We start from the raw sequence: 27,360 nt of genomic DNA on the forward strand, positions 1-27,360 counted from the left end.
TCAGTACCACTTTACAAAAAGGTTGTATATGTTAATGCTAACATGAACTAATAATGAGCAATGTAGTTTTCAGTTTAGAGATGCACTGGGGTGTATGCCGAACATTTTGAAAACCACTGTATTAACTCATTAAGGTTAGTTAATGCCAATACAAATGTTCATGGTAGCTTGTTGCGCATTAACTAATGTTGACATTTTAAAAATGTATAAGTAAATTTTAAAATTAACATGGATGAAGATTAATAAAAGCTGTAGAAGTATTATTGTTCATTGTTACACTGCAAAAAGTGACTTTCTTACTTAGTATTTTTGTCTTGTTTTCAGAAGAAATATCTAAAAATTCTTAAATCAAGATGTATTTTCTTGATGAGCAAAATGACCCAAGAAAACAATACCAGTTCCTAGACAAAAAATATAGAATCCAAGTGAACTTGTGCCTAAAACAAGCAAAAATATCTACCAATGGGGTGAGAAATTTTTACTTGAATTAAGTGTTTTAAAAAAAAAAGAAATCTTATTTCACAATTTTTTTTCTCACCCCATTGGCAGAAAATTTTGCTTGTTTTAAGGACAATTTCACTTAAATTGTATATTATTTGTCTTAAAACTAGACTTATTTACTAAGGTCATTTTGCTCATCAAGAAAATACATCTTGATTTAAGAAGTTTTAGATAGTATTTTTGTCTTGTTTTCAATAGAAATAAGTAAGAAAGTCATTTTTTGCAGTGTAGTTTATTTAAGCTAATGCATTAACTAATGTTAACAAATTCAACCTCACTGTAATGTGTTATGGTGCATTTACAAGAAGCAAAATAACAGTGTTTTAAGAGGCAGCAAAAACGCTCTATTCATGAGTAGTTGGACGCTTGAACATTTGAGTTTACTTGTTTCATTTGCGCGTGAAAGCAGTGTGTGAAATTCTAGTTATTTGAGACATTCACATGGAAATTCATATCATGGGAGGGGCTTCTGCGATTCCGCTGAGACTCAGCTTGTTTCCTTACGTCACTACTACAGCAAGGTCCTGATTGGTTAATGCAGCGCCAAAGTTCAAATTTCCTGCGGCAACGCTCAATTCGCACAAAACGCGTATACTGCGTCTGGTGTGAACCCTGCATTACACTGTTATTTTGCTTCGTGTATTCTAAGAAAATGTTCTCGTTTTTTTTATGATTTTTACTTTTTCCCCTAATTTAAAAATTATTAAAAAATAATAATACACATTGGGGAATTTTATTACACATATTTGATCAGTAACAGCGACAATAACAGTATTACAAAGGGACACAAAATTAAAATGTTACAAAACTCTAGTTGCTCATTTCATTAGTGCTTCAAGAAAAAGCCAAATGTTGTTTTTAAATATGATTCAGCACACATTTACAGCACAGTTCTGAATTCATCAAATATGAAACTTGGCACGTGAGCCTCCGCCACCTAAAAACATAAAAGAGTAAAACAAACGCATTAACATCTGTGCCTTTAAAAAAAAGGCCCAGATTCACAGATCATGACTATACCTCAGTTAAATTAGGATATTTAAGTCACATTTATAAATGTCTCAGGAAAACATTACAGGTGTGCATCTTGAGAAAAAACAATGGCACTGATACATTTTAAGAAATTATTTTCAGTTAAGACAGCTCAAGATTTTATTCTCTGTGAAACCGAGCACAAATGTTTCAGTCATCATCGCATTCATCTTTCTTACCTTTCTGGGTAGTTTAGTGTAGCGCACATAGTCCTCCAGAAACATTAATGCTCCGACTACATCTGATGGCATATCTGGAATCTTCTGACTGCAGAAAGAAATAAACAATGCAAATACAAATCTCACAAAACCTGTTCTGATGAACAGAAAGGAAGATATTTTGAGAAATGTTTTAACCAAACTGATCATAAGCCCCGTTCACTTACATTGTATTCTTTTTTCCAATGGGGTCAAAAAAGTCTCTAATCAATGGGGAAATGGGGTCTCTGATCGGTTTGACAACAAACATTTCTCAAAATATCTTTCTTCGTGTTCATCCAAACAAAGACATTTATACAGGTTTGTGAAAAAAAGATTACAGAATTCTCATTTTTGGGTGAACTATCCCTTTAATACTCATGAAATAGGCTAATGTCAAGAAAAAAAATACCTGGTGCACTGCTCCATTATGGAGCGAATAAACTGACCAATCAGAGCCAGAAATTGTTCGGTGTATCTGGAGTGAAACTGTTTAAGCAAAGTCAAGAGACCCAAAACCAGAGGAGCCCAATCGACCGGATCTGTAGCCTTCCTGCAAGCCATTCCTGTCAAAGTATAAACACTTCTGTCACACAAACACACACTGATAGATATTGTTAAAATTGATGCGTATGCATGCACAGAATCCGTTTCAGACCTTGGCTCTTATTGTACTGCAGTTTCGGCAGTTGTGCAATGAGGAACAGGAAGTTCACGGTGGGAAAATAAGGCAGACGCTTCGTTGTGATGTAAATCTGAAAAATGTATCAAATAAACAAAATTACAAAAAAAAAATTTAATTTGTTCTCTTTTTATCACCTCTCAATATGTGTAGGTTTCTTTAAAAAAAAGACTTTCTTACTTAGTATTTTTGTCTTGTTTTCAGTAAAAAATATCTAAAAATTCTAAAATTAAGATGTATTTTCTTGAAAAAGCAAAATGATCTAGGAAAATAAGTCTTGTTTTTATACAAAAAATATTTAATTTATGCAAATTTGTGCTTAAAACAAGCAAAAAAAAAATCTGCCAATGAAATAAGAAAAATTTTCTTGAATTAAGTGTTTATGAAAAAGTAAACTTATTTTAAGAATTTTTTTCTTATTCCATAACCAGATTTTTTTGCTTGTTTTAAGCACCAATTTAATTTTTTGTCTAAAACTAGACTTATTTCCTAGATCATTTTGCTTATCAAGAAAACATATCCTCATTTAAAGGCGGAGTCCACGATGTTTGAAAAACGCGTTGGAAAAGGAGACGGCCCGACTACCAAAACACACTTATAGCCAATCAAATCAAATGCCGGGTTGCGTATGTGTGGGGCGGGTCTATCAACAGAAGGTCCAGATTCTATTGGGGTAGGGGCGTGTTTGTTTAGGTGATTTCAAATATCAACATTGGCTTTCAAACATCATGGACTCCGCCTTTAAGAATTTTTAGATATTTTTACTGAAAACAAGACAAAAATACTAAGTAAGAAAGTCATTTTTTGCAGTGCAGCGTTTTACTGTTTTTGGCCTTAGTGAATGCTTTAGTGTCTTAAAAGTTGGGTAAGAGCGCCAGCTAGTGGATAATAGGGGAAATATGGATTGCCGTAAAAAATTGTCATTGGCAGGGAAGCGTTTTCTCTTAAGTTAACTATTTAAAGTGCATTCAAGCAATGTCTCTGAGAATCAAACCCACAACCTTTGCACTGCTAACACAATGCTTAACCAATTGAGCTACAGTAACACAAGACAATGCATTAAAATTTCTGTTGCATTAAGCAAGTCACTGCATTAACTCATTCACCGCCAGCCTTTTTGAGAAAAGTTGCCCACCTGCATTTTTGTGATTTTAACAAAAGTTTCACAAAATTCCTTGCAGGAAAAATTATCTTCTATAAATATATAAACATACAAATTACATCAAATTAAAGAACACACCCTCTGCTTTCAAACAAACAACAAACAAACAAACAAACAAACAAACAAACAAAATGGGGAAAAAACGTTTCATTATATATTTACTTTTTCCACTTAATTTGACCACTGAAATATGGATATTTCTCTTCAAAAATACATTTTGAGCAAAAAGCTTAAAAAAAATGCGTTTTTGTAAAGGAATTTATGTTAGAGATCAGACTCAGAATGACTATCAAACATAAAGGCAGTTCAAAATGATTTAAATCTTTTTAACTTCCGTTTTTGATAAATTGGCGGTTTGGCGCCATCTAGTGGATAAAACTTATTACACTTTCACTTTGAAATTCGTCAAGAAAGGCATGTTTATTAGTTAAATATTAACTCATAATTGACGAGATAACTCGTCAATGGCGGTGAATGAGTTAAAATGTCTGTTTAACATGAATCTGGGTTGACTTCTTCATGATGAAGTCCTAACCTTGTTTAATGGGTTGTGGATTCCAGCCGCCTCCAGGTAAGCAGTGATCTCATAAAGAAGCGTGTTCTCCTCTTTGGGGTACGGCAGGGATGGATCCTGATAATGTGCTTCAATGTCAGCTAGCAGCGACCTGAAATGTATTGCGTTAAATCACTGTAAGTTGTCAGTGATTTACTGTGCTAAGAAAAATAAGAGAGAAACAATTTCCAACCGACTTGTTTAGATTATCCAGCGCGGCACCGAGATGTTTTGAGTCAAATTTGCACGAGTAGTTCAATTCATTGGCGATCTGTTGCCTCAAGATCTGCATCTGACCCACCTGTGAGGGATTTTCAGCATAAAGGAAATAACATAAATAAAAGCAGTCTAACTAGAGATCATGGATGCAAAATAAAATATTCAGCAGCCTAGTTGAAAACCTTCATGATTGATTCCAGATATGCAGCCCAGATCTTTTGAGTTTTGGCCACAGCGTTGGCGTAGACTTTGCTTGCATTTGCTGAAATTGAAGGACAAAATTTCATTATGTAACCCTGGACCAAAAAAAACAGTTATAAGGGTATTTTTTTTTTAAAAAATTGGGATTTATACATCATCTGAACATCGAATGAATAAGCTTTCCATAGATGTATGGTTTGTTAGGATAGTACAATATTTGGCCGAGATACTATTTAACCTCATAAGACCCGAGATTTGTTTTTTTTTTCCAGATTTCTTCCAGCTATTTTGGGGTTAGGAAGAACCAATACAGATTATAACCAAATATTTTTCTTAGAACATGAAGCAGTGTATTTGTCCATGTTTGTGTACAACAGGTTCCAATTACACAGAATTAAGTATTATGTTGCAAAACAACCAAAAAATGTGATGTCCACAAATGTGAACATCCAGGTCTTAGGAGGTAGGAATGGGACAATTACCGGTTTCGCGATTAACCACAATAAAATGTCCTGACGGTGAGTATTATCATTTAAAATTTAATTATCACTACAACCGTGTTTGATTATCGTGATTTTGAAAACCCGCGGTAAATCCAGTCCAGCAGTTTGACGCAGGCGCGCACATGCAACATAGTTTTTTGCACAAGAAGGCATTTAAGGGATAATGTATTGTATTCATTCACGTTAAACTTTTTAAATAAAATTTTTTTTTTTTACCACAGAAATAATTTCAGGGACATTAAATTGTAAATTTTAAAAAAAATGTTTTCAGTGTGTGTATCAGTTCTTTTTTAACATTTCTATCTCATTTTAACAAAACCATGATAATATTGATAACCGTGATAAATTTGGTCACTGTAATCAGGATATGAAATTTTCATCCCATTCCATCCCTATTAGGAGGTTAATATCTGAAATCTGAAAGTGCAAAAAATCAAAATTTTGAGAAAATTCCCTTTAAAATTGTCCAAATGAAGTGCTTAGCAACACATATCACTAATAATGAATAATTTTTTAATATATTTATGATATGAATTTAACCAACTACCAAAATAACTTATAACATCATCTTTACTTAAAGGAATAGTCTACTCATTTTCAATATTAAAATATTAGCTGGACCGCGCTGCGACGCTTCGATAGCATTTAGCTTAGCCCCATTCATTCAATGGTACCATTTAGAGATAAAGTTAGAAGTGACCAAACACATCAACGTTTTTCCTATTTAAGACGAGTAGTTATACGAGCAAGTTTGGTGGTACAAAATAAAACGTAGCGCTTTTCTAAGCGGATTTAAAAGAGGAACTATATTTTATGGCGTAATAGGACTTTTGTGAGTACTTCGACTCGGCGCAGTAACACCCTCCCTCTCCCATTATGAGAGGGAGAAGGGGAGCGGACTTTTCAGGCGAGTCGAAGTACTCCCAAAAGTGCTATTACGCCATAAAATATAGTTCCTCCTTTGAATCCGCTTAGAAAAGCGCTACGTTTTATTTTGTACCACCAAACTTGCTCGTATAACTTCTCGTCTTAAATAGGAAAAACGTTGATGTGTTTGGTCACTTCTAACTTTATCTCTAAATGGTACCATTGAATGAATGGGGCTAAGCTAAATGCTATTGAAGCGTCGCAGTGCGCTCCAGCGCTTACGTGCACGCACACAGATGATAGAGGGATGTATCAACAATTCTTAGTTAAGGTAATAACATATTATAAAACGGCCAGTTCTGGTTCTTCATTCTGATTGGTTGAAACGCGTTCTCAGCTGTGATAAAACTCACCGGTAAACCCACGGCTCAAACCGTATTACATAGCTTGTATCACTGCGCCACTGTTGTTGTGTACTGTAGAAAATAACTGTCAAAATGTTGGATTTTGTTGTCAATTTTGATTTATTGGGTGGGCTAATTATATTATATTGTATTAATTATAATCCTCAAAAATTGAACAATTAATGGCGATATCCAGATAAGTGTCAATAAATATTGTTGAGTTTTCTTGTTGATTAATCATTAATGCTTCCGTGAGGAGTAGTTGTACCGTATATTATCCACTGGGTGGCGATCACTGATCAGTGGTGGCGATCTTACACAAACACTGATGCTTTCACTCAACACTTTAAAACTCAAGTGTATTTTTTGATCAGCGATCTGAATCGGATCTCTAACAAAAGTCATTCACAGAAATGGAATTATCCCAACATTTTGCTCAAAATTTGAGAGGATAAAAGAACAATTGAAGGTAGGGTGAAACGTTTTTATTTTGATGTTTGAAAGCAGAGGGTCTGTTCTTTCATTTGATATATTGTATGTTTATATATCTAAGGAAGAAAATTTTTCTGGAAGGCATTAATGTTTAACTAAAGCTGGGTGGCAACTCTTTTAAAAAACGCTGGCAGGGAAAGTGTTAAGCATGCTTAACACAAGCACATGCTTCCAAGCATATCCACACGTCAACAGTTGCACGGTATAAATGTTAATGTATAAATTAGATGAATGTTAATTTATGAAAATAAACACCACAGTCTTAATGAATCATATTTTCATTGTGTCTTTGCTCCGTCTGTTTTGCTTGGGAACCGCTCTGTTGCAGACACACTTGAGTCTGAGGAACTACTTTGTTTGGCGGAAGACTAATATCTGTACTAATATAATTACAACTTATTTGCTGTGTTTTATTATATGAAATCCTGCTATACATAATTTGAAGCAACCGTTTTATAAACGCAATAAGCCCCGCGAAGCAGTGGGTTACCAGTGCATTTTATAACGGCTAAGGGGGTTTTTAACGCCCCTTAGCCGTTATAAAATGCACTGGTAACCCACTGCTTCTTGGGGCTTATTGCTTTATTTTAATATTGAAAATGAGTAGACTATTCCTTTAATATCCTAATGATCTATCGTTTGGACTCATACAATGTATTGTTAGCTATTGCTTATTGTGGGAATTAGTGTCGAACTTACAAAAAGTAGTTTAATAATGATGGTCAAACACAAACATACCCACAATCCCTTTGACAGGACTGACAGTTGCCTGAAGAGCTTTGAAGACATCAACCACAGCTTTGTCTTTTAGGATGTTCTTCTGAAGGACTGACAAGAAAATCTGCAGGAGAAACAAATTAATATTTAATAGCATACAATTATTATTTTTAAATATTTAAATATACTTGTAATAATTATTTAATATTCAAATAATTTTTACAATAAAATTTACAGTGCAGAGGTGATTTTTATGCTTTTCAGACTTTTTTTATAGCTGTCAAATATCGTTTATGGATATAATTATCATTTATGCATGTGGCAGATGTTTTTTATCGAAAGTGCATTCACGCTATTCTGTAGCGTGAGAGTACGAGGTACTGAATGTGCAATAATCAAAGAAATGCATTATTATTGTCATTTTCATTTTTTACGCCCTGAAAGTTGACCTGCAGCTCTTTGACAATCATGAAACACAAGAGACGGTCGAGTCCATTCAGCCCGAAGGTTCCCAGCGTGCCCTGAATCTCAGAAAAGAGTCGATTGTTGGTCACTTCCTGATGTGACTTCATGTCGTACCAGGTGTTCAGCTGATCAATATAACACGTCGTTCTGAAAGGAATAAGAATGCGTGTGAAACTTCTGCTGACTCGGTCAAATAAGGCATTTAGTACAACTTAGTACTGTACTTTGGATCGGTGATCCTTAAGATTTCCCTGCAAAGACGTCCAATGAATGTGGCGGATTCATCCACTGGTGGATATTTAGGAATTGGAATGTGGGTGGACTGGTAAACGCTTTGCCAGTCTTGGATCTGAAACAAAGCATCTTTAAGTTACCGGCAGTCAAACTAAAAATCGAAATCTGAATTTAAAACAAGCTCGACATAAACCTTTGTTCTGAGGAAGCTGTTACACTCTTGCTCGACGTTGTAGTTGATGATTCGGGAGACTTCCTCCTGCCAGATCTTCAGTCCGTAGATGCTCACGTAATCCTGAATGTACTCAAACGAGCGATAAAATCCATCCATGGTGGCACCCATTTCTTTTAGCTTGGGCATCAGCTCGCTGGTCTGAAATTGGAAATGATGGGAATGACGTTAAATGACATAGAACAAAGCCAGCAATGATGTACTAAATGACATGCCATGAATTTCTAAAATAAATGCAGAGGTGTAAGATGAAGGATTTCTCACTTTGGCCTTGGGGTTGAAGATGAGACCCTTGTGCAGGGCAAAGGCGACACGTTTCACAAGCTCTTTCCTAATACCGTCCTCTAACAGCTGCTTTGGATCCACCTGAAAAAAAGTTTTCCCACATTCTTAAGAGTTCACTGAATAAAAAATGATGGTCAACACACAGTTGACTGTACCCATTCACTTCCATAGTATTTGTTTTTCCCACTATGGAAGTCAATGGGTACTGTTAACTGTGTGTTTACCATCATTTATCAAAGTATTTTCTTGTGTGTTCAAAAGAAAAAGAAACTCATACAGGTTTAGAAAAACATCACAATGATGACAGAATTTTATTTTTAAGTGAACTATCCCTTTAAAGAAGCTTACATTTTATCAGTATACTGTATGTGTAAACTTTTACATTACATTACATTTAGCGGACGCTTTCATCCAGAGCAACTTTTAAAAGTGACAAGACGTCATTTATCTTAGTGAGGCAATAATATGAGAATGGCTGCTTACAAAAAATTCTTTTGAGACACTGCCTGTTTAGGGAGAGAAAAATGTCAAATTTTTTTAAGTACATTCAGGCAAACGTACCTTGATGATGCCGACAAGCGTGGTCTTCATCATCAGAATGCCTTCAGTAAAGACCGAAATAGCGTGAGTGAGTTTAGCCACCTGGTAAATAAAAAAAAGATTAAAGTTAAAAGATTAAAAGATGAGGAGCATCAAAGTTTGATTTCACTTTTATTTCAATCTTTGACATGACTTTACTCAGTCAATATTAAAGCCACAATATGTAAGATTTTCACCACTAGAGGTCACTATTTCACAATAAGAAAGACAAAGTTTAAAGTCGCCACGAAACGGAAGTAGCGATTGTGTGGTGATGTTTATCCGAGTGAAACGGCTTCTGAAATGAAATAAGGCAGGGTTGGATTTTGAATTCATCCATCGAGAACTGACTAGATCGTTTGAAGTTGGGTTGTGTTGCTAATCGTTGCAATCTTTTCCCGGACCCCGTCCATCTGCCATAACATATGACCGGAAGTAAAGAGGGATCGTTTCGAGGAGGGGAGGAGGTTTGCATTTTTGATTTAAGATTATGAGGGCACATGACTTCCTCACAGATAAATAATTTTTTTAAAAAATACCACAATGTTTTAAAACAAATTACAGTTTTTCCTTTTAACTCATTCCCCGCCAGCATTTTTTGTGATTTTCACAAAAGTTTCACAAAATGCCTTCCAGGAAAATTTTCTTCTAAAATATATATAAAACATACAAATATATCAAATGAAAGAACAGACCCTTTACTTTCAAACAAACAGACAAACAAACTAAACGGGGAAAAAACACTTCATCCTATCTATAATTTTTTCTCTTCTTATAAACTTTTAAAGCTCACGTAACACATGCTGTTTCTGCATTTCTGATGTTAATTTGGAGTACCTATATAGAGTAGTATGACATCCTTTATATCTCCGCAGAGTCTTTAGTTTAATCAGATTTATAAAAGAAAGATTAGCTTTACCGAATCTTTCCGATAACGTACGAAAAAATGAAGAAGGATGAGTTACTACAGCGGGTGGAGCGAGTACGAGTCATGCAACACTATACAACACTTATAACTTATGATCCACTACATGTTTGTGTCATTTATATAATATACACGTGCCTATTTCCAACATAAGACAGAAGTCTTACTTACAGCGTGCAACTCATGACCCGGTTGGGAAAATCCAGCGCATCAAACACATACGCAAAACTCCGCTGCTATACCGGATAATACACTATAGCCATTGTTGTCATAAGGCTGACTTTCTTCTACTTACATCCAAAAAGACACTTCTTCTTTCGTTCCATTGTTGAGTTTTGAAATGAAACAAAGCTGTGTCGCATGACAAGATGTTTGCAAGTTCTAGCGTCTCCCGCTGATTGACGGGTGGGCGGGGTTTTCCGGGGGAAGTGTCCATATAAAGAAGTGATACGTATAGAAACGCCTGAAACGTCAGTTGGACCTGTAATCTAAAACAAATTCTGAAACTTGTACAAACCCTGACGAAGTGCATTCGGCTCAGAAATACTCTGTAACACGCCCAACTGCTTTTTTGACACTTTGCCTACGTTTAGCATGAGGAAACAACTCTATAACTGTGTTAATAAGTCAGATTGCTTGAAATACCATTAAACCCCCCCTTTAAATATGGTTATTTTTCTTCAAAAATATTTTTTTTTTAAGCAAAAAGCTGAAATAATTGCATTTTTCTGAGGAATTTTGTTAGAGATCAGATTAAGAATGATTATCAAAACATATACGGAATTTAAAATTAATAAATAATTTTTTGCTTCCGTTTTTTTATAAATTGGGTAAGTGGTTAATCGCGGTATTACAGATAACCATAAAACCTCATCAGGAACATGTTTTTCCTTGCAAATTTTTCTCTTAATTGAGATAACTCTTCAGTGGCGGGAAAAGAGTTAATTTCATGGCGACTTTAAAGGGATAGTTTGCCTTAAAAAAATCATTTTTCATCCTCATGTTGTTCTAAATGAATCTCTTTTCTCTGACAACAACAAAAAAAGACATTCTGATAAATGATGGTAAGCACAAAGCTAATTGTAACCACTGGCTTCCATAGTAGGAAAAACTAATATTATGGAATTCAATGGGGACCATCAACTGTGTGCTTACCATCATTTATCAAAATATCTTCTTCATTATTATCACAATACTTCATTAATATTTGTTTTCCTACTATGGAAGTCAATAATGATATAAAAGCCAAACCACGTCATAGCTCATTACCATAAAGTTAAGCTGATTTCAACTGCCGCCGCCACTGGCTCTCATTAAAAATGAATGACCACTTTGATGCTCTCGTCGGCGGCAGTGTGAACGCACAGTTAGTACATTTTCATTTTTGGGTAAACTATCCCTTTAATGATGTTATGAGGTAATGAATTAATGTTTTAATTCCTGTACGTTTGATCAAATTATTTTATGCCATTGTAACGAATTAGCAAGCACAACTGCTGCGTGCTAGATGCTGTATAACCACCACTTCCGAATTTGTCCACTCGTTTCCATATTTTCTACAACCAGAAACTGAGGATAGTGTTGATAATAAGTCAGTAAAGGGGCGACAATTACAAGGGATACAAGCAACGAGCCATTATTTAAAATAGGAATTTCTCTGGATTTAGAAATCCTTGGGAATATATCACACTGTGCAAGTGGTTTTTGGATATTTGATTACAAAAATCTTACATATTGTGGCTTTAAAGATATCAAGGCTATTTACATTATGTAGTAGTGTTGGGCCCCATTTTGATCCACATTGTGAAATCTCAGCCTGTGAGATCGCTGATACACGATAGTATCAGGGGGTGGGTCAATAGTTTACTTAATTATTTATTTGTTCATTTTTTACTTATTTATAACAAGCCACTTGATTGGTGGATAAGTACTGTGGTGATGTGGAAATCAGATTTGCAAACTCTCGTACCTCATAGCGGGCGTTGAGCTGAGCATAGTCCTTTAGTTTGTCTTTGTCCAGACGTGTGGGCACTTCAATAATGTCATGTGTCTGCAGTTTGATGATTTTGGCCAGTGAGGTGAACATACTCTCTGGAATAATCTGCAGGACCTGTTGTACATCCATTAAAAAACATTTCAAATGAGGTCACATGCCAAATCTTTGAGTCTTCAAATGTGAGATGTGTTGAATGTTCAAACCTTTCTGACGTAAGCCACAAGCTCTCCGGAGTAAAACTGAGAAACGCTGAGTAGATCAGGACTGTTGACCTGGTTGATCCTCAACAGAGGCAAATCCAGGGCAGAAGCAAGCTGTTCGTATTCATAAAACAAATGTTGTTAAATTCCATATTTATCCATAAATAGTGCCATGAAATCACCAAGATGCTCACCTTCAGAAAAGTGGCTCTGAGTTTGGTTACCATTGAAGGGTTTGCTCTAATGCTCTCTTGCATTATCGAAGTAAAACTGTGAGAATCACATATGGAGATGTTAACTAACTTTAAACAGGCATAGGACAAATCCCAAATGTTATATCAAAGTGATGTCATCACCTGTCAATGATCTGCCAGGCGTAAGACAAATCCCCAACTATCTGCATAGTAATGAGAACTTCCTCTTTGATGTTGATGGTGCGAATCATTTGATGGAGGAACTTGCGCGTGTCCGCCAGGAACTGACAAACTTGCAGGTTCGACTCCAGCTGATGAAACTCTTGCACCTTTAACAGAGAATGGATTGATGTGTATATTGTTGGGACAAGATGAGGATGAGTACAATCCGGTGTCTGTCATCCCAAATTTTGGAAATTCAGAAAAGAGGGTGACAGCACGGCACAGATGGGTTTTACCTCCACTAGAGCCTGAATGAGTTGCACAGTCTTCCTGCCGGCGGCCGTCGAGTCTTCGTAGTTGAGAGATTCGATCTGTTTGGAGATCTCTCTGAACCAGGCCTGAAGATTTTCTGATTTAATTTTCAGAATAAAACAAATGAACAGACTGATGTTATGTATATATAAAGTATTTCCTAGCATCTAGGCATGTGTGTGTACAGTATTTACCGTTTTTCTCCACCCTGGTGAGCGGTTTGACCCCAGAAAACACTTCAGCAAGCTCCATCATTCTCTCTGAACCTTCTTTCTTATAGCTCTCCCACTTCAGCTGTTTCTCTGCCAACATCTGCTTGAACATCTGAGAACCACACAAACATTAATGCAAGAGAGAAGCAGATGAGAGAGAGAGAGAAAGAGATAAAGAGAGAGAGAGATTTTACCTCTTTAAGTCTGAACTCAAACTGTGCTGTGTCCAGAAGCAGCTGAAACAGAATTTTGGGATTGTATTTGGAGTCGTTGATAACCTGATCTTTGATCTGACGCAATCTCTTGTTGTTTGGATCATAAGCTTTAAGAAAAAGACCAGACAAATGTTAAGTCTAGTAATATGTTGATTATTATAATTTATTAGGATATTTAGAATATATATGAAGAGTTTCGTTGCAAAACAAGATAAATCCATTTTTTTTTACATTTTTTGTCAAAACATGTTTATTATTATGTTATCATGTTATTATTTTGTTTTATGGTGCTACTTGGCTGTATTTTTTAAGTTATGAAGGTTTAAATCAAAACAAACCAACTGCAGCTCAATTGATATTAATTGGAATGCACAACCAAAAAACGAGATTTCTGAACAATTAAAAAAACGGATTTATCTCGTTTTGCAACGAAACTATTCATATTTACATTAATATTTAATCATTTAGCAGATAGATTAGAGAAAATTAGAACTGAGGGAGCATTTAACATTTCGCATTAAAGGACCAGTGTGTAGATTTTTAGCAGCATCTAGTGGTAAGATTGTGAATTGCAACCAACGTCTCAGTCCACAGCTCATCTCTCCATTCGAAACACATAGTAGTGTAGCTACGAGTAGAAACATGTCATCGTCTCATGAGACAACGTTGTGACAAAATGCGTTCTATAAAACAGTTTGTCCATTTAGGGCTACTGTAGAAACATGACGGCGACTTCCATGTAAGGGGACCCGCGGTGTAAGTAGATAAAAACGTCTCATTGTAAGATAATAAAAACAATACAGTTCATTATAAGGTCTTTATACACCACTGATAATGTAGTTATATATATTATATTGCATTTCTTTCAATAGATCCTACTAAAAGTTACACAATGCACCTTTAAGAGTTAACAATAAACACAGTCTACAGGCTACACAAAGATATAAGTAGGAATAAAAGAGAGGTTTTACATTTTAAATATTGTTAACAATATTTTGGATTAGCCAAGGATTAGCCAAATTATTGACTAATACAATCAAAATTAAATCCATTCAAAGCATTACAAAATAATAGTAGCAACAACAATGAACAATAAATTAAAGAGTTTGGTTCCAAAACGCACTAAATGCTTTTTTTATTAGTAACCGCCAAAATAAATATTGTATCTGGTCAGTATTAAAAAGTAAATTCTTCATTTTAAGCAAATTATTATGTTATTCTGTCATCTTTTCTCCCTTTTTTCCAAACAGCGACAAACGCCACTCCTCCTTCTCTGCAGAATGCAATAAATCCACTCAACCAATCACAGCGCACCATTCCACGCATTGTAAACAAAAAGGGTGGGGCTTTTAATACACCTAGTTTTTCACATCTACTTTGTACTTCATGATCAACAAACAAACAAAAACAAAATAATGCTTTTGATGGCATTGATAAACCTGTGGTGGCTTTCTGTGGCGTATCAAAATCGAATCATTAACGTGAGAGGCACTCGGGCGAAGGAAAAATGCCAGCTGTTGCTTGATCTCACATCACAGCATCAAGCTTCTGTCATGCTAACACATTGACCCCAGGGGATCTTATAAAAAACTTTCCATTATTTTACGTGAAGTCAACGAAAATCGAGCAGAACCAAAACATTTTACAGCTGATCGCTGTCAAAAAAGTTCAGCAGCGACATCCCAAGGATGACAGCAGCAATGACAGTGTTCTTAATATGACAAAGTAAGTGTTTTGATTAATGCCATTAATGTTTTTTTTATCAGTGTATACCACTAATCAACTAAATTAATACAACATGGCAAAGATGAATGCACATTTATATAGGTTATTGATTCAATAGATTTATAGCATTTCGAAAAAAAACTCATGGATTTATGGCATTTTACGGAAAAGTTTTTATAATAAATCTTTAAAAATCAACTTATGGATTTGAATTTTTTATGTTTTTATAACCTAAAGATGCTATGTGAAAGTTTGTAACAGAAAATAGTGGTTTTCATCTTGTCACTTTCTTGCAATAGAAAACACATTTTTACAGAAATGGATTTATTGCATTTTGGACAAAAACGCTTCATTTGTTTCTTATCTTTTTAACCTGAATTAGATCAGGGGTTTTCAAACTTTTTTGTCATCCCTTTACCTAAATTACCTAAAGCACCCCCCTAATATTGGCACACTTGTATATTTAACTTTTGTTTATTTTTCATCTATTTTTAATTCTTTATCAGTAGTATTTCACAAAGTTATTGATATTATACCTTCATCTTGTAATTCTTTGTAATTGTGTTGTGTAGTGGTCACATGACATGCAGATTAAACAAATAAAATATTTTTTGTCATTAAAAATCTACTTTGTTGGGGTTTCATTTCAATTTTTTATTTTGAACTCATTTATTTGCATCTTTTGATTTAAATGTAAGTAAATTGATGTTGTGGTGCTTTGACACACAGTGCCACCTTTGTTCATAGCAAAGACAAGGCCAAGAGAGTTTGGGGTGGTTTGATTTATGAACTATAATGTGAAATTAATATAAATGTTCAATAAATCAAAATATTGGGTTAGGTCACACATTATGTATAATAGACCAATTTTTGTCTGTGGATAATGATTGCCTTTTTCACCGGCTACCACCAAAAGTATATTTCAGTTCTGTGGGAAACACTGTAAGTAATTAATAAAATGCTTTTCATCAACTCACGAACCCCCTGCAATGTTTGCAAACCCCAGTGTAATAATAATATTACTCACCAGACTCTGCAGTGTGCAGCATCAGCCATCGGATGGCGACGTTACAATCACGAAGGCAGTTGAGCAGTTTGGGAATGTTATCCAGGACGATTTCTTCTCTTAGGAAGCCCTCCTTCAACAACTGCTGTACCTGTGGCCGCAAACTCTCAACACTGGCAGCGTATCGACCGGCCTGAAAGCAAAAACACAATAGTAGGATATAAAAGCACATTCTTCCTCACAATGACTTATATTAAGTGTGTGTATATGTAATACAGTACCTGTTCTCTGATGTTGGCTGTATCAAGTGTATAGTTAAGGGCTGTTTTAGCAGCTTTATATGGATCCCAGGCCTCCACCAAGTTCACAGTGATCCCCATGTAAATGCTTATTACCTGAGGATTTATACACAATCAAATTTAAAGATTCACTGTTACAACAATGCACTTTGAAATCCTTGATGAATCTTATTTTAAGATTAAACCCGTCTGACTTTAAATTACTTCTTACATATAACAGGCTTGAAGGTTTTTTTTAAACCACATATACCCACATTCACTTTCCAGCTTAACATGATCAACTTAAAGTTTTGTCTCACCCAGTTGTCTGGGAAGTATTTGTCCACAATCTCTCTCATCTTGGCCTGCTGGGTGTGCAGGATAGAGGGGCTGAAGTATAAACAGACACAGAGCATCGCCGCCTGTGTGGCCAGAGCTGTACTGCGATGCTCCGGCAGAGGATATGCATAAACCTGGTTGTAAATGTCGTCGGAGCGCAGGCGACCGATCACCATGCTGATGAAGGTGGGGCTGATGGGAACTCTCTGAAAGTAACTCTCGGGGTAGTTGGGTGGCCGTTTGGCTCCCGGGTTGCTGGAATAACCCGTGCTGCGTAAGAGCTTACAGATGTCATCCAGGTTCGAGTCGGCAGAGGAGCGAGCAGCACTGGAGGTGAAAGAATATATTTAATATACAATATTATAGATATCAAAGTTATATTTTCACAAAATGAACTGAATTCAGTCTCACCTGTATCTGTAGTAAGACACCAGCATTCTTTCTCTCACCTCTCCGTCCATCTTCTGATCAATGACCAGTAACATGACTCCATAGAGATACAGAGCTTCACACTAACACAATACATTTATCATTTAATAATGATAAACACAACAGTTTTAATTAGTGAAGCAAGCAAATAATCACATATTACCAGGAGTTGTTTTCCATCTTCATTTAGTAAAACGGTCTCCAGTGTTTGTTGAATGTAAACCCCTTCATTCAGGTCATCCAAGTACCTTCAGAAGAAACAATATCAGGTGAATTTGTGTGTGGTTCAATATTAATCAACATATTTGCTCCAGTTAACCCAAATCGATGAATTGGTGTTTGCATTTTTCCTCATTTTTAACAGAGCTAACAATTGTGAATATAAACTAAAATAATATTATTAAGATTTTTTTTATTTTTAGATGTTTTACAAAAAACTTCCCAGAAATAGCCTGTTTAAAACAATAGAAGCCATTGCATAAAATATCAATTCTAACGGATTATAATACACCACCATTAAAACCATTACAAAATTCTTTATGTAATATGTTTTGGGTCTTTTGGTTCCCACCAATAGAGCCAAAAATTTTACCAGCAGAGCACATATTAGTTTCCATTAAAACCAATAAAATTATAACCATTAAAACCATTAGAATTTCTGTGATGGTTTCTATAGTTTTTAGAAGTGCTGTCAAAAGATTAATCGCGATTAATCACATACAAAATAAAAGTTTGTATTTGCATAATATATGTGTGTGTGTGTTTGTGTGTGTGTACTGTGTGTATATATTATGTATATATAAATACACGCCTACATGTATGAATTAAAAAAAAATGTATTTATAGGTATATTTTTTATTTATATTTATAATATAAAAATAAATATGTTACTTTATATATATATATATAAAATAACATGTTTCTTAAATACAAAACAATAATGTGTGTGTATTTCTATATATTAAATAATTACACACAGTGCACACACATAAATTATGCAAAAAACTTTTATTTTGTATGCGATTAATCGCAATTAATCTTTTGACAGCCCTTGTTTTTAGCAAGGTTGCATTTAAAAACATCGCACACCACATACCTTATCAAGTCTACCACATATTTATGGACACTCTCAAAGGCCAGGTAAAACCGTGTCAATATTTCAATGTTGTTTTCCCGAAATTCCTCATCCAAATCCTGCAGCTCTGGCTTTGCTTCCAGCTTACTCTCATAATACTCCTGACCCTAAAATCCAAAGATTCACATTAGAGTTAATTCTTTACAAATGCTGTTTATAACACAATGAATTGAAAGTATTAAAAAAAGAAATGAATTAATAGTACTTTAAAGTAACTGAAGTCACATATTATGTCTCCATATTTCTGCTGGTCACTCTTGTCTTTGAGTCTGAAAACGGCTGGAATAAAATCTGACAGTCTCAGTAATTCTGCAATGATGGCATTTCCTCTGGACACAATTCTCAGTATGGCTTGCCCACACAGATTATTATCTGCCAGAAAATCCACCATGATGAGGAAAACAACAGCAGGTCTCCTCTGTGATGGGCTGATCTAATGACATTCAACAACAAAAGCATTACATACAAAATACGTAAAATCACATTACGTTACATTAAATACAACATCGATACAGATTAGATCATCATACACTCATGCTAAATAACAAAGTTTAATTTTATATTTCTGTAATAATCTACGGCTTGAATGCACTGGATACGTATCACTATAAAGTAATTAATTATAATAAATAAACACGCACAAAGCTCCTCTTATGAAATTTAAAAATGTATAATGGTTCATTTGAAATTCTGATCACTCACCTACTGCAGTGCAGATCAGACACTTCCTGTTTACAAATCACGTGAATGTCACGAGGAGAGCTCATTGGTCGCTCCGCCCAATACTTTGGGTTAATGGCTGCGGACGGGACAACTCTTCAAAATAAGAGTTTTACGATTGTTTTTGAAAAGGAAATTCGATTAAGACATTAAACCTGTACTCCACCCTGACTCCACCCTTAACTGTTTCTGTTAAAAATCCCTGTGTACCCTGTCCTTTCTCTCTTTCTTAATTTTTTCTCCCTCATTATTGTAATAATTGTATTTAAAAATTGTATAGCGTTGTACATTTCCATGTAACATATTGTATATTGAAACCCTGGCATTTTTTTGACGAATATAAAAAATCAGATAATTTATTCTGTACAGTTGCTTCACATACGACAGGCCATTAAATAAAAAAATTTAATTAAAGGTTTATTTTTTATTATAATAGTGACAGGGAATCTTTTTTTGATAGGGCAGCAGAAATGTAAACAACGATTTTTTAGATTTATACAACATGGTCTGAGAGTAGCTTTCCTTAATAATCATCAAGTATTTGATTATTTTAATTTATGATGTAACCAAGTCCAAAATAAAAATACTATCTATGTAAATTTAAATTTATTTATAAATGTAAATATTACCATAACACATTATACAAAATCCATGGTTTGATAAAGGTAGTGATGGTTGTTCCAAAACATGTGATAAATGCTTTAAATTAGAAAAAATCAGTGGTGCAGTGCAGGGTATACGAAGGTATACGGAGGATACCCACTTCTTTATTTGATGGCATGGGGTATACCCACTTAAAAAAAAAATGAGGGCATAACTTAAGAGTATACCCACTTCTCCAGGCACCACAACACCACTGGAAAAAAGTTTAATAAAAAGTTTAATTTCTCAAGATTTTCACGTAGTAGTCAAAAGTGTCTCTAATTGATAAATCATCCATTTTTAATCATTCATTAATTTTTAGGGGTGATTTACCAGACAGGAATTAGTTTAAACCAGGACTAGGCCATTAAATTAGGAAATATAACTAGTTTTAACAAACATACTAAAAACATTACTGATGTGCATTTTGAGGCAAAACAAAGGGCACTGATGTATTTTGAGATGTCGGTGCAAGTTTGGACAGCATTTTTTTGTCTAATCCCTGTCCGGGAAACCGCCCCTAAACCGCCAGAGAGTAGTAAATGAGACAGACAAAATTTTTCAAATTTATTGTGTCATCCTCAAACAAGTAGAAAATATATATATATTTAGTCTAAATCAAGCGAAAGCCTATTAAAACAATTCAATTAAATTAAAAGCATTGCACAAAGACTATGGCTCGGGGAAATAAAGCTTTTGCCACCGAAGAGGCGTCTACAGATTTTAAGGCTCATCAATCGTTTTTATATTACAATTCATTACGGTTTCATATCGGCATAAAAAATTGTTTTTTACAGAGCCTAGTAACAGCCAGACTAAAGTGATAACCATTTAGCAACACAATGCGGTTGAATGTTAATAGAATCAGCTGAAGGAAGCACAACATACAACTGTAATTAGATTCAGCACTAAACGCAAGATCCCAGTCAAAGGTTCTCAAACTATAAAAAACATAAAAGGAACGGTCAATAAAAGTGGAGAGGACACAAGTTTGACTGTGCTATTTTGTTCAAACAGTACTTACCATGTTTACAGAGGCTGATTTGACCACTGGCCTATTATAAACTACTACAGTATTCACAAAAAATAAGTTTAGAGGGTTGCAAGCAAGTCAAATAAATGTTCACCAGAAAGTAAAAAATCTGGAGCATATCGAGACAGTATAGAGCTTTAAAATCTGTGAAATGTTGGTTTCATATCACACAATAATGATCACTCACTCACATAAGGGTAAAATTCATCATTACTATAAATACAAACTTATAAAACGCTTTAAACTACTAGTGAAGTATAAAGGTATATGTACAAACTGAACACTTCTCCATCATTCATCTCAATGTCAATACATGCGAATATAATGAAGATATTGAATGTCTTGCTAAGGGGTGCAGTTATAAAGTACCAGTAATAGTGCTGTGTATTCATGCACGAATATTAGAAAAAAATTCAATTATACACACACACACAAAGTAACAATTCATCAGTGATTATTTGATAGCATCTCATTCTGACCCTTAAATCGAACGTTTTCAAAAATAATAAAAAAGAAGCATGAAACAATGACAGACCATGTAACACTTTCAGATTACGAGCTTTTTACGTTTTCTTCACATGATCATTTCAAATGTGTCAAGCAATTCAAAGTATCATTTGCCTTCAAGCTTACGATCATCTTTATGTTTGTTGAAGTAATCTGATAGACAAAAATCTTGAATGAATAGACAGCAAAAATAAAATCGTTATTGTGTCCATGTTTCCACTGAATACTAGAAAATACTCGAAAACAGTCCACTTGAAAAACGTGTAAGCTGTAAAATAGTCACGTCGCTAAAATAATCTTCCACACATGATGATGAGTTATAGGTTTTAAGGATGACCCACATTATGGCAGTCAGAGGGACTACAGTACCCAAACTGTCCTGTTAGATGTACTGTGTGCTGTATTCCAGGTATGTATCCATATTTAGTATGTGTTAAGGGTAAGTATGGATTTCAACAATAAACCACTACATGATAAAAACATTGGGAATGAGAGTTAAAACACTTTTATGTCATTGAATTTGAAAATTGTATTGGAAATGTTTGGTCTCACTCCTACTGAACTGCTACACAAATAAGGTGGCTGGTTTCGTTTTTTATACCACACACATGACGGCACCTCAGGAATACGTCATGTCGATTGGATAAAGGGATGCATTTCATATTCCATTCGAAGAGAACCGTAACATTCAATGCAATACTTTGGCACGGAGTTCTCCAAATTACTTTAAATGATTAAAAGGCCCCCCTTAAAAAACCATAACCGATCCAACATTGAGGCTTTGAATAAGATGTCTTTGCGAGAGCAAAGTTTAAGGTGCAGAAAATTGGTTGCATGACATTGTCAAATTGATTCAAGGACTGTTGCAAGATTTGACGAAACAATCTTGTCAAACCTTAAATGAAACTATGGGTGCAGTGAAAGAGGGCGCGTGGTCATGAAATTTTAATGGGGACATTTAAACCCATTGCTCAAAATCTAGATCACTGATCCTCAGATGCCGACAATGCTTTTCGAACGCTATGTGGAGGCTCCCAGGAATCACTGTCATCCGTGTCCTCATCATCGTCGTCTCCATCATCTTCTCCCATGGCGGAAGGTCCTTGCTCCTCAGCGGCTCTTTCATTTTCACCCTGTGACTCATCTTCGTCCTCATCTGGATCTACATTTCCCATTTTATCTTCAAATGGGTTGGTACCCATTTCCTCCTTCCGATGGATCTCAGCAAACCACTCTCTCACCTGCTCGTAGCTCATGTTGGACTTGGCGACAAGCTCATCCAAGTCCTGTTCGTTCAGGAACTTGTGCTTTAAATAGTACTCCTTCAAAATATCTCTTCCAGACTTGAACTTGATCGGCAGCGACTTCTCCGTTTCTGTGGACTTCTTCGGTTTTCTAGTACGGCTTCTTCCCCAACCACGATTTCGAATCCTTCGCTTTCTGTTTTTGTTGCCATTCACGTTGCCGCTCTGATAGTAAAAATACCACTTCAAGTTGCCGTTTTTCCAGGCGTAGCGCGTGTCACCAAACCAATTGACGATGTAGGAACGAGGCAGTCCACTTTCTTCAGCCAACTGATCGTATTCTTCAGCCGAAGGCCACTGGGTGCGAACAAAAGCAGTTTTGAGAACATGTAGCTGCTCTGGAGTTTTCTTACTAACTTTTTCTTTGCTCAGTCTTTTCCCACCCGGTGGAGTCTGGCTGCGTTTTTTCTGGGACGTTTCACCATCTGTTTTTCCCTCCAGGGAATCGGCTGCCGGGGTTTTCCTCTTTTCTGTGAACCAGGCGTCAATTTCTCGCCTGGTGAGCTTCGTCTCCGCTCTTAATCTACTGAGCTCTTCATCAGTTGGTGTGTCACATTTCTGAAAGCTTTCCTCTAGGACCACCAATTGCTCTGGGGTCTTTTCTTTAAACTTCTGAAGAGTAAAGTCTGGGAATGTGTTCCAGGTCTTGGCCCTCGTCTCCTTCTCCTTGATGGGCGATGGCGTTGGAGACTGGGGCGTTTCGTCACTAGAATCGATGACAATGGTGGTGCTGCTATTACTCCTGGGATGGTCACTAGCAAGGAAAGCATGGCTGTTCTTAGAATTGCGCTGGTTGTATCGAGTGTCGCTGAACCACTTCTTAATTTCTCCTTTAGTTAGATTAGTTAACTTCATTAGTCTAGCTATCTCGGCATCAGACGCAAACTGATTCTTCAGATAGCTAGCTTTCAATTCAGCCAGCTGTTCCTTAGATTTCTTAGGTCGCAGGCCAAAGTGGTCTGCACTGAGAGCAGAGTTCTCCTGAGGCGTCAGCGATGGTGGCTGGATTGTGGTTGCTCTTTTTGTTTCACTAAGGGCAGGACTTGTCTGATGGGTTGTGAACTTGGGCGTCTGGCTTTGAATGGGCATCCCTGCAACGGTCAAGGTTATTGGGGTGCTGACTGGGAGGCTGTTTGCCGTGCCAACCTGTGTCAAAACCAAACCTGGCTGCCCCACAATCTGGCAGGTCTGAAGAATGGACTGCAGGCCATTAGTGGTGGACAGATGATGAGCCGGGATGACTGTGATGGTTTGGGGTACGGTGTGAACCGTGCCGTTAAACTGCTTCCTTCTTGCTTCTTCAACCTCCTCCGGGGTCCAGCTGACTCCGTGCTTCAAACGCTGAGCAGAAAACCAGATCTTTATCTGCTCCTCGCTGAACTTGGTCTGGGCGGAAAGTCCCATGATCTCAGCCACTGATGGGTAAGGAAACTTCTTGTAAGTGTTGATCAGGACTGCATTGGTGTCCATGGCGGCATTGTAGGTGGGAATACTGCTCACGGGTATGAGAAGTTGGGCTTGGGCAGTCTGCTGGGCCTGCAAGGCAGAAAGTACCTGAGCCAGGCCAGCGGGAAGAACCGTTGCAGGGTTCATTATCAGCTTCTTTTGATCTGCTACCACAGGATTTGAAATATTGACAAGGACGCTGGGCTTTACAGATTCGGTGAGCAGTGGACTCATTAGCTCACCTGTCATGGAGGAGCCCATCACAGACGCTTCCAACGGCTCCAGTTCCATCTCACTTTCAGGCACTATTTCACTTTCGCTACTGCCTTTCAGAGACATGGCTATTCTCTTGGGTTCAGACTTGCTTTTCATTTTCATTATAGGAGTCTTGCTGAGAGAAATGCCAGTAACTGAGGGATCATCACTATCTTCCATTTCTGTCAGCACACAACCACCCTCGGCAGTCAGATTAGAGACCGGCTGCTCTATTGACGTCTGACCTGAGCTTTTTCCTGAAGAATGACAGTCCTCACTAGAGAGATGGCACCCATCATACTCTGTAAAGACAGTACATTTAAAATCACTATTTACTATTTATAGCAAGTGCTCAATCTGTAAAGTACTTTTGACCCCTATACAACCAAATAAACCTACACACCAAAGCTATTCGTTTTGTTTCTTAAGGGAGCCACATCCAGAAATGTTTAGCTCCAACTTTGCAAATATCTGCAATAGACATATTTAGCTGGTTCTACTTTAAAGGGACACTCCACTTTTAAAAAAAAATATGCTCATTTTCCAGATCCCCTAGAGTTAAACATTTGATTTTTATCGTTTTGGAATCCATTAAGCCGATCTCCAGGTTTGGCACTACCACTTTTAGCATAGCTTAGCACACTTAATTGAATCTGATTAGACCATTAGCATTTTCCTATTTAAAACTTGACTCTTCTGTAGTTACATCGTGTACGAAGACTGACGGAAAAAAGTTAAAGTTGCGATTTTCTAGGCAGATATGGCTAGGAACTATACTCTCATTCCTGAGTAATAATCAAGGACTTTGCTGCCGTAACATGACTGCAGGAGGCGCAATGATATTATGCAGTGCCTGAAAATAGTCCCCTGCTATTGAATGTTACTAAGGGAACTATTTTCTCCTGCAGCCATGTTACAGCAGCAAAGTCCTTGATTATTACGCCAGAATGAGAGTATAGTTCCTAGTTATATCTGCCTAGAAAATCGCAACTTTTAATTTTCCATCAGTCTTTGTACACGATGTAGCTACAGAAGAGTCAAGTTTTAAATAGGAAAAATATCTAAACTCTTTGGATATTTTTTAACGCGATGCTAATGGTCTAATCAGATTCAATGGAGTGTGCTAAGCTATGCTAAAAGTGCTAGCGCCAGACCCGGAGATCAGCTGAATCGCTCTCGACACGTATTATATGTTCACCAAATATTTTGGCTTAAAATCCGCTTAATTACAGCCTCAGGTTTGTTGGCAGCATCCGTTAAACGCAGACGGCGATTTTTTTAACGAATTACCGAATATATCAGAATCAAATATATTGATTGAATTTTTGAGCCTTTTACCTTCATTCAAAAAGTGTCAGCTAAACACAAATGTAAACAGTTTTTTTATTTTCTGTAAACTTTCACTAGGTAAAAATCTTGTGCAAAACTGCTGTATTAAACTGTATGTGAATGTGAACACAAAAACAACCTGTCACTTGAAACATAATGGAACACAGTTCTATCTACACTAATAATTTTTGGTGACTTTGGTGAATTTTGAGGTGAACCTCACCCGTCTCTGTTTCCATGGGAACTACTGCTCCCTCCATAGGACCGTCTGCCATACTCTCAGCTCCATCATTCCCTTCCAGGGCCTCCATGTCTGGATCTTGGTCTATGACATCTGACGGAAGCACCATGCAGGGCGTTGTGGACTTCCTTCGACTTGACATTGTGCTTTTGATCGTGAAAACAAATAGACTGATCCGAAACCTTCAGGATGTTGAATTTACATGCTAAATGCTGGTTCCGTTGAATTTAAGTACAACATCATGGAAAAAGAGAGAGAAACAAAAACATACAGGTCAGAAATGTGAAATCAAAATTTATCAGATTTATAACATTAGTTTCTTCTGTGTCAGTGTAACTTTTTAAACCGTTCAAGTGTTATCTTTAACCATGGCTTGTTTCATTATACTAAAAGCGTATGTTTTTGGGGAATTGATAACTATTTATATTACCATAGTCTGGTTATGGTTCATTTAAAATCACTGTAGTAAAACAATGGTTAATTTCCCTGGTTAAGTTCATATAAATAGGTCTGAAAGAGTTTTTAATATTACAAAGAAGTGATTGATTACTATTTGGATTACCATAGTTTTACTACAAATACAATGTTTAATCTGTGGTTACTATAGTAAAATAACCACAAAGGATCACTGAACAATAAATCAGTTACGGACTAAAAAAGTGGGTCTGACTGAGTTTTAAATGTTACAAAAAAGCACTCTGGTGATACCATGTTAGACTAATGGCATCAGATGGTAATATTATGGTACGTTGATAAATATCATGGTATGGAAAGATTAGCATACATCGTCGCAGACAGTTTTTCAAGAATACACAGTATAATACTTAAACACCACGGTGGTACTTTTTGTTAGTCTATTGTGACCGAGTGTAACTCACCGCCGGGCACCCGCTCGATGCTGTCCGCGGGGTTTAGGGTCAGATCGCAGCTCGGGGTGCGACTAACCGCTCGGCTGCAGGAAGAGCGGAGGCGAGATGGACCGAGACCCGTCGCACGTACAGGGGAAAGAACACAGACTGGACCGGGCAGATGCCACGCCGATCGGATTATTCTGTCCGTGAGGTCTCTACTCCGTTAATATTCAAGCTGGTGGACCGCGAAGCTGTTTTTATGAGTCTCAAACTCACAGTAATACACAAAAATATCTGCGCTCATTTTAATGGCAGTTTTTAATGATCAGGCGTCACCGCTGTCAGTGGAATACGTCCTGACGTCATCGCCAGGCGACTCCCCACCGTCACGTAAATTCGTCGATAAATCGCTAAATGTACATACTATTTAAACCAGTAAACTCATGTAGGACTCAGTTTTAATTCAATGCAAACACCTGTGTCACATTTTGACGTTATAAAGTATGAACTGACTGGAAAACTATAGCAATGCCTACAGATACGTACAGCTCCCCAAAGAATGAAACCGACCAATCAAAT

The 27,360-nt window shown here is 36.4% G+C and overlaps 2 protein-coding genes across 2 annotated transcripts; both read right to left on the minus strand.

Annotated features, from left to right (window-relative positions):
• Positions 1–1,212: 1,212 nt before the first annotated feature.
• washc5 (WASH complex subunit 5) lies at positions 1,213–19,269 on the minus strand. The gene is made up of 28 exons (XM_073872421.1): positions 19,156–19,269; positions 18,659–18,886; positions 18,415–18,560; positions 17,482–17,566; positions 17,301–17,401; positions 16,871–17,216; positions 16,554–16,667; positions 16,294–16,465; positions 13,521–13,648; positions 13,309–13,438; positions 13,099–13,211; positions 12,803–12,969; positions 12,641–12,716; positions 12,450–12,560; positions 12,220–12,360; positions 9,308–9,388; positions 8,726–8,827; positions 8,423–8,602; positions 8,220–8,344; positions 7,980–8,142; positions 7,552–7,654; positions 4,529–4,608; positions 4,325–4,428; positions 4,110–4,239; positions 2,389–2,485; positions 2,143–2,296; positions 1,713–1,800; positions 1,213–1,438 (listed from the first exon to the last, which is right to left on the minus strand). The coding sequence occupies exons 2-28, from the start codon at positions 18,842–18,844 to the stop codon at positions 1,382–1,384; spliced, it is 3,480 nt and encodes a 1,159-aa protein (XP_073728522.1). The 5' UTR covers positions 18,845–18,886; positions 19,156–19,269; the 3' UTR covers positions 1,213–1,381.
• Positions 19,270–20,369: 1,100 nt separating this feature from the next.
• LOC129448587 (zinc fingers and homeoboxes protein 1) lies at positions 20,370–27,336 on the minus strand. Its single transcript, XM_055211078.2, has 3 exons — positions 26,809–27,336; positions 25,913–26,142; positions 20,370–24,662 (listed from the first exon to the last, which is right to left on the minus strand). Exons 2-3 carry the CDS (start codon positions 26,070–26,072, stop codon positions 22,339–22,341), a joined length of 2,484 nt encoding a protein of 827 aa, XP_055067053.2. The 5' UTR covers positions 26,073–26,142; positions 26,809–27,336; the 3' UTR covers positions 20,370–22,338.
• Positions 27,337–27,360: the final 24 nt, after the last annotated feature.

Source organism: Misgurnus anguillicaudatus, chromosome 10 (assembly GCF_027580225.2).
Source record: "Misgurnus anguillicaudatus chromosome 10, ASM2758022v2, whole genome shotgun sequence".
Classification (NCBI taxonomy): domain Eukaryota; kingdom Metazoa; phylum Chordata; class Actinopteri; order Cypriniformes; family Cobitidae; genus Misgurnus; species Misgurnus anguillicaudatus.

Bases quoted from the DNA above. Each gene is read 5' to 3' on its own strand.
- LOC129448587 (XM_055211078.2), bottom strand. From the start codon at position 26,072: ATGTCAAGTCGAAGGAAGTCCACAACGCCCTGCATGGTGCTTCCGTCA. The intron at 24,663-25,912 runs GTGAGGTTCACC...CTGTCTTTACAG, and splicing joins TCCCATGGAAACAGAGACGG to AGTATGATGGGTGCCATCTC.
- washc5 (XM_073872421.1), bottom strand. From the start codon at position 18,844: ATGGTGGATTTTCTGGCAGATAATAATCTGTGTGGGCAAGCCATACTG. The intron at 12,717-12,802 runs GTGATGACATCA...TGATTCTCACAG, and splicing joins GCCTGGCAGATCATTGACAG to TTTTACTTCGATAATGCAAG. The intron at 1,801-2,142 runs GTATTTTTTTTC...TTCTTTCTGCAG, and splicing joins ATAATGGAGCAGTGCACCAG to TCAGAAGATTCCAGATATGC.